Here is an 8,067-nt window from a genome sequence, read left to right as displayed (position 1 = left end):
CTGAATTTCAAACTTACTTTTTACTTTTATTCTATTTTTTCCACTTTATATCAATCCACTTTTAGTTTCTTAATAGTATAAACAACAAAAACTCGTAAATCATAATCATAACATTTTATTCCTATTGCCATTCGCTTTTCAAGTTAGTTAATGTATTTTAATTTTCAAGCATAGCCACATGGACGTTTTTTTTCCTTAAAACAAACACAATAATTATTACACTCAAAAGAATATTCGTATCTTGTGAAGTATAAGTATACATTTACATTTCACAAAATTCTTAATACTTTCGCAAAATAATATAAACTAACGTTAATCTACAAGTTCTCAAGTCCACATTGAAACACAAATTACTCTACATTAACATCTACCAAAAACCCAAATAACAATAACAAAATTTAAACAAATCTAATAAACAAAACCCCCCCAAAAAAACAAATTTAATCAAATGTGATCCAAATCTTCTTCTTGTTGTTCAAGAACAATACTCAAAAGAGCAAGTCTATAAGATGTAGATCTAAGATTTCTTGTTAAAACATACACCTCCTTCTTCCTCTTCTTTAAAGAAACACAACTCCACTGTTCATGTCTAATATGAGCAAGCAAAACCGCATCACACAGACCCCCTGCCACTGGTTTCTTGCTGTAAAAGTCAACAAAAGTCAACATCATCACTCTGTTTGACCTAAAAAGTCAAACCTCACCACAATATACTTTATAACTTTATTACTTTACCTTCCTCGAACAAATCCACTTGTCACAAAACCAATTGGCCACCTGTTAGACTCCATGGCTGCAGGATCTTCAGGAACTTGAAGCTTCCACTTTCCAGAATCTTCTTTCACAAAATAATTTGCCATTACTGACTGAGGTATTTGAAGGTCAACCTTTTTGTTTGACCTAATTCACAAATTACACGTCATTAAGATGAAATGTTATATCACTTCTATGTAAAATTACGAAATTACCCTGAGGTCCAAAGCTTTATATCGTCCATACTTGGTGCACAAACAAGAGCTCCATCTTCAATCACACCTTCTTTATACGCACGAAGAACAACTCTAACAAAACATAGTTTTTTTCTTGATCCATTTTCAAGAAAAGTTGAAGTGTTTGGAACTTGATCAAGTATTTTCTCATCTTTGATGATTTTAGATAAAATCGATGTGTTTTTGATTTTATCATGTGGGAAAAGAAGCAGATGATTGTCATTTATAGTGTTCAAGAATCCAGTCAGCATTCTTGCTGACCTGGCAACAACCATGTTGGATTGTAATGGAATTGGTTCATTAGGGTTTGGGTTTGATCCGTATGCGAGTTGGATACAATTCCATGGGGGTAAAATGGGAATATCGAAAGGTTTCATGGAAACAGGACGAAGTGATGCTTGTTCATCAATGGTGGAAGCTTCAGCTTCCTTTAAAGAAGTGTAAGGATCACATTCGGGAAATTCAGATGGAAAATTCGGAATTCCAGCCTGGAAATAAAATTTTTAAGTTTAAATAATTTACAAAAAAAATTGTAATAACAATTAACAAATTGAATTACTTACTTCACAAGAAACCCAAGACCTCTCTCTTAAACCTATAGCTTGAGCTCCATTTGAGATAAGAGGAATCCAAAAGGCTTTGACCCAAGTCAAAGGAAGTATAATAGTCCACCTGGAAAAGGAAAATCATTAAACAATATTTTAATCATTTCAATTTTTTTATACAGAGGAAAATGAAAAAGACTAAATTTTTATATAAAAAATAAAACCTTGTGATTGAATGATCCTTAAGGTTGTTTCTTTTTAAAAGAATAATAGGACAGAATCTTGAAGATTCCATCTTGGTTGTGGGGGTATTATTGTCATTTGAAGTTTTGTTTGTGAGACAAAAGGACAAGAGGCGTTGATGGTGTTTCTCCATACAAAGAACACTTTCTTCAACTGGAGAAAACAGCCCTTTATTAGCATCCCATAACTCAGTGTAACTCGAGTCAAACTCAGTGTTATTGGTCAACACACGAGGATCATTGACTACAAGAGGAATTACTTCACAACATGATGTATCATCTTCATTCTCCATGATGGATGTAATTCTTGATGACATGCTGCATGATCATTCACAATATTAAAAAAATTAGATTAAAATAAATAAAGAAAACAATGAGTCACTCACATGCTAACTGGATTTAGTATCTTGTGAAGAAGGTGAGATGCTTTTGAGCCCATTACTTCCAATGTACCAAATTGCCCTTCAAGTGAGATACACTTAACTAAGTCAACATCCTCATTAACCTATTAAAAGAAACACATGATTTGGATTTTGGCATCAATCTTTAAAAAGAGTAATATAATAAAGAACTCAAATTTCTAGTTTTCTACCTTACCCTGACTTTCACAGGCGTTTTTCAGAGCATTATAGGCTTCAGTTAAAGCTGCAGCATGTATCCATATCCATAACTGCCTGAAAGTTTGACCCTTGTTGACTTTCAAATGATCTTCAGATTCATCTATTGACTTCTGATTAGGTCTCCACATGTAAATAACAGGTGCAATTGTGTGTGAATTGGGAGTTTCAGAATGATGAAGCTGCAAAAGTTAATGAATACGTTTACAAAAGATGCAGAAATCTTAATGTTTATAAAGAGTTAAAGACAATGAATTACCATTGAAGTAGCATAAATACCACCAGAGATTACATTTTCAGCATCTGAAGGAGGAAAAGGTGACATTACAATGCTTAGAATCGACAATATTGAATCCTGAAAAGACAAAATGAATATCAAGGTGATGTTAAGATGGAAAAAGAGAAGGGTAATTTGGTAAATTGGTACATTACCTGTGAACCCTCTAACTGAACAGCAGAATAATAGCTTGCATCATGAACAACAGTTCCATTTTTCAACCACTTCAAGAGAGCTCTTGAACCTCTTCCCCTTCATTAAACAAACCATAAATTATAAATCTATTGATACAAAATAACATAAAAGGGTAAAAGAGTAAAATCGCTTGATTACCTGCCATGTAAACCAAGAGGAAGGTGGAAACCCCAACGTGTGATCATTGTGAATCTTTTTGCATACCAAACGTGTGTTCTAAGCCTTTTTGTCCCATTGCCTGAAGTGCAAAATCCATTTTTAGGGTTTTCATTTAGCTCCTTTCTACGACGAATATGGCGAGGTGGAGCTTTTTTAACTTGTTTTTCTGAATTTACATCATTATTTTGGTTTGAAACTCCGAATTTTTGCTTCTTTCTGAATCTAGTTTTGGAAGCTTGATTGTCATAGCTAGTAGTTCTTCTCCTTTTGTTTCTCTGAGATTTGAAATTGTTGTTTAACCTTGTGGCAATGGTGGAGTAGAGAGACTCGAGTTCTGGAGCTCGGGATTCTGTGAATTTCTGCACGACAAGATCGGGTGGTGGTATGATTTTGCTTCTGTCAGTAGCCATTGTTGCAGAAAGTAACCTGTTCAATTGCAACAATCTCTTTATCGATTAGTTACTTGAGTACAGACTACAGAGTATAACAAATGTGTAGAAATTAATAACTTGAAATCAGTGGCAAGTTGCATTACATACTCTTCTCGTGTGACAAAAAAAAATATAATGAATATAACAACTAACAACTAACTTGAAATCAACAATTATTCGTTATTACTTGAAATCTTGAATGAATCAACATACTTTCTCAATCCCAGTAATTTAGCAAAAAACCATAACATTTTTATCAGATTTTCATAGTTGTGATTTAAGAGAAAGATACATAAAATTTTCCCATTTGCGGCTTGATACAGCAGGGAGAGAGAGAGAGAGAGAGAGAGAGAGAGAGAGAGAGAGACCAGCGATTAGAGAAGCTCTTGTTGGAGGAACCGCAGGCTGACGACGTCGGTGTGGAGAAAGGAGAAGACGTCGAGGTGAAAGTGGAGAGCTGGAGAAGAAGAGTGCATCGGCCTGTAAAACCCTTTGACAAAGGTTTTACCTTTATATTATAGAAAATTACACGACTGGTCACTATGGATTATGGTAATTGGTGTTTTGGTCCCTTAACTTATTTTTTAAATCGGATAATCCTCATTATATGTTTTTTTGTTGCGTCTTTGGTGCCTATCAGACGTAAAAAGACTATTATGCCCTTGATAATTTTTTTTTCTACTTTCTATTATTTCTTTATCATTTTTAAATTTTAAATAAAAAAATTAAAATAATCCTACCCACCACTTCTTTGAATTTAAACCATAACAAGTTTTTTAAACTTAGTTAGACATAAGTGATAAGTGGTTGGTGATTTCTGATGAGTTGATAGTTATACCAAAGTTGTGAAGTCTAAGTATCCTTGATTCTCTTAATCTTCAAGTTCTAGAACTTGGTTTGGATATTTTTACATATTCAATTTGATCACTGATTGACTTTTTTTGGTAGTCGGGATCTAGTAAACCCACCGTCATATAGAAATGAAGCAAAAAGTCGGAAATTCGATGAACAATTTTGAAATTTGGAGAAGAAAATCATTTTTACTTATAACTAACTAAAAGTTGACAACATAGTAAATATGAATTATATATGATATTATGACATAAATCACACATTTGATTGAAAAATGATGACCCTAAATATTTTGAAATAAATATTTCAAACACAATTTAAGAAATTTATTTGTAAAAATAAAATAAAATTAAAAAAAAAAAAAAAAAAAAAAAAAAAAAAAACTTTGAATCTAAATATCAAATCTAAAATGAAGCATTCGAAATTAAGTGATCGTTTTTAAAAAAAATGAAAAAAAAATAATTATTTTTTGTGAAAAACTAATTTATAATATTTAGTTACTCAGCATTCATAGATAATAGTTTAGTTTAAGAGGGGTGGGGTTATTTTTTTATTATATTTTTGTTAATTTCAAAATGATAATCACATAAGAGGAAATTAAAAAAAGAAATTTAATGATATAATAACTTTTATGTTAGGAATGGACCACAGATGCAAGAAAAACACATAATGTGGACTGTTCAAGTTAAACGAGAAAAGGTAGAGACGAATAAGGTTACCCCAAACCTCATAGATCATCTATGTAATTTACTCTATATAATATTTGACAAAAAATGCAAAAATGATCCATATAGTTAGTAATTTTTTTTACTAAAGTTCCAACAAAAAACAGTTGCATAGTCAAATTTGTTAATTACTTTGTGGAAAATAGGGAAAAAAAACAAAATTTCATTTTTAGTCAGCAAAATCGCAGATGGATTAAGCACATCTGCGATTTTGGCAAGCCATCTGCAAACGTACAAGTGATTTTGGCAAGCGATTTTTAGTTTGTGCTTTAGTCACTTGTACGTTTGCTGATGGTTTTTTTTTTCGCTGTATAAACACCTCACCCCCCCCCCCCCCTTAAAATTGCAGATGGACTAAGGCCATCTGCGATTCTTCTCCTTTTCAATTGTGATTTTTGTGTTTTTTTGTAATTTTTTTTTATTTTGACTACAAAAAAAACAACTTTATTATATATAAATTTTTGCAAAAAATTATCAGTTTAGTTTTTATTTCTATGGAAAATTTGTTTAAAACCTTTTTAAAAAATGAATGAATATTTGGTTTGCGTTATAACCGGTGGGAGGTGGAAAATTATTGAAACAAATCTTGAATACGTATGTTCAAAGGGAGGTATTTCTGAATTCGCTTTGATATTTTCTAAGTATGTTAGTTATAGTGACTTTGTATCTTTGGTAAGAAGAAAAACCAGTTTGTTAGATAAATATAAAATTATTATTCGTTCCTATCATCCTGAATTGAATCATTATATAGCCATAATTGAAGACATGGATGTTAGAATGTTGACCAATGTATTCTAATCGATTGGAGGAAGGGCTGTGAAAGTGTTTGTGGTGGCTGATGAAGGTGATGCAGTTACGGAGGGTGGCGAGAGTGGAGATGAGTCGGTTGCTAACTTATGCAACGATAAAGAGAGCAACAATCCAATAGGTACTTTCATGACTCATAGTGTACCTCAATTTCATAGTGTTGCTGAAAATATTAATGTGAGGTATTCACCAATTCACTATGTGGATACTAAGAATTACAAGTATGTTGGTGATGATGATGTTGGTACATATCTTAATGACATGGGTGGTTGTTGTGTTGATGTTCTCGAACAAGAAGTTAAAGTTATGAATAGAAGTGTAGTAGATAATAGTAAAAAGAAAAAAGTTCTGATTTAGAAAGATGAAAATGTACATACTTACGGGGATTATGTTGATGTTGCTAACTTATGCAACAATAAAGGAAGCAATAAAGGAAGCAACAATCCGGTTGTGCTTTAGTTGTTTGTACGTTCGTAGATGGACTAGTCTATCTGCGAACATAGGAGTCCCATCTGTGAAATTGATGGCTAAAAATGCAATTTTGGTTTTTTTTTTTTTTTGCAATTTTTCACAAAGTAATTAACATTTTGGCTAAATTTGCAATTTTCTCCAAAAAAAACATTATTTTGCAAAAATAATCCTTAGACCTTTCAGTATGAATTTGGTCCAAAAAAATAATATTTGTTAGTTTTAGTTTGTTAAGTTAGTTGAAATGACCTTTTTGCCTTTTTTTATACTTTTTTTTTATTACTTTGTGTTAGTTTCATTTTGTTAAGTTAGTTGAAAATTTGAAATGAACATTTTGCATTCTTTTTTATATTTTTTTTATTAATTTGTAATTATCAGGTAAGACCTACATATAACCCATCATTTCCAATAACACCTCTACTCACATCATCTTCACTGTGAATATCACCGACACCATTGTGAACATTACCACCACTTGTGTCATCCATTACCACCTAACCCCGCACCATATATAGCCACGTAGACGGATCTAGTATGTAACACGTGGTAGCAAGGGTTACCTTTTAAATTTTTCCGTCAAACATAAATTTAGTGAAAATTCATTGAAATCCATCACAAATCCGTAGGAAATCCGTCACGAATTTATCACAAAGTCTGATAAGTGTGAATTTAGTGTAAATTCGTTGGTTTAGTGACGATTTTGTGATGGAAACTGCATTCGAAAATGAGTTTTTTTTCTAGTACTAAAACCCTTAAAAAAATTATGCAACCCCTAATTTTTCTTTCTGGCTCCGCCACTGTCTAGCCACCTTCAACACCACCATCCAACTCACCCATCCCTTCTTCAAATCTAAAGTCTAAACTAAGACCATATGGTGACTTAGAAACAACGTATAAAACAACCATCTAATAACAACATACAACCAAAATGTAAAGTGGGCTAGGCTAATCTAAATAGTTAAGGTAATCAACTAAAAAGCCCTAAACTACTACAAACCTTTAAATTAATCAAGCCCCAAACAATGAAACCAATACAAGAATAAAACTTCAAATAACATATATCAGTTCCCGGACCGGAAAAAACTCGGAATCAATACCAGGGTATTCGGTCCGGTTCTACATTCTCCATTTTCCACTAAATCGGTTCCTAGTTCGGGCCGGGTTCAAAACCGAACATGTCATTAAAGAGCACACTTACTTGTAGAATCGAACCGGAACCGATTGGAACTAGAACAGGGTATCTGGTTCTCAGTTTTGAGTTCTCCATTTCCCACTAAATCGGTTTCCGATTCTTCGGTTCGGTTCTTGGTTCTCGGTCTGGTTCCGGACCGACGCTATCCCTAGTTGCTGTAACCTTGTTACGGAAGTTTTGTCTATGTACTAGGCAATAGATTATTTAAAGTAGAATTACATCTAATATACAAAAGAGTTCATTTTTGGTTTGTTTACACATGGACAAAAATTGGAATCTCCAAATAAGAAAAAGATTGAATGTATAATACTATATCTAGGTAGATTTTACAAAGTACAATGTCTTAATAAGAAAAATATTGAATGTACAATGCTTTATGTGGGTACACTTCCAAAGCACAATAGAAATAAAAATAAAAATAAAGTATAATGTTGCAATAGAAAGAAATGAAAGTATGATGCTATATTAGTACACAACTTCTTCATGAAATGGGCCAAGTACTTGGTTGTTCATTGTTGGGCTTCTACATATAATGTACCTTGTTTGTATTTACATGGGTCAAGAGATG

At 32.5% G+C, this 8,067-nt stretch overlaps 1 protein-coding gene across 2 annotated transcripts; it reads right to left on the bottom strand.

Annotated features, from left to right (window-relative positions):
- Positions 1 to 277: 277 nt before the first annotated feature.
- On the bottom strand, positions 278 to 3,930 carry POP1 (ribonuclease Ps). Of its 2 annotated transcripts, none has more exons than XM_079030976.1 (11): positions 3,824 to 3,930; positions 3,004 to 3,450; positions 2,826 to 2,922; positions 2,653 to 2,748; positions 2,369 to 2,575; positions 2,163 to 2,281; positions 1,759 to 2,094; positions 1,553 to 1,661; positions 969 to 1,477; positions 736 to 900; positions 278 to 643 (listed from the first exon to the last, which is right to left on the bottom strand). In XM_079030976.1, the coding sequence occupies exons 2-11, from the start codon at positions 3,432 to 3,434 to the stop codon at positions 445 to 447; spliced, it is 2,268 nt and encodes a 755-aa protein (XP_078887102.1). In that variant the 5' UTR covers positions 3,435 to 3,450; positions 3,824 to 3,930; the 3' UTR covers positions 278 to 444. The 2 variants fall into 2 exon arrangements, with proteins under 2 accessions (XP_078887102.1, XP_078887110.1); XM_079030984.1 differs by having other exon boundaries at positions 2,163 to 2,238; positions 2,374 to 2,575.
- Positions 3,931 to 8,067: the final 4,137 nt, after the last annotated feature.

This window comes from Lactuca serriola, chromosome 1 (assembly GCF_051521515.1).
Source record: "Lactuca serriola cultivar US96UC23 chromosome 1, Lser_US96UC23_V15, whole genome shotgun sequence".
NCBI classification, from domain to species: Eukaryota; Viridiplantae; Streptophyta; class Magnoliopsida; order Asterales; family Asteraceae; genus Lactuca; species Lactuca serriola.
Note: the sequence above shows the minus strand (reverse complement) of the source record. Positions and strands in the feature narration are given on the sequence as shown.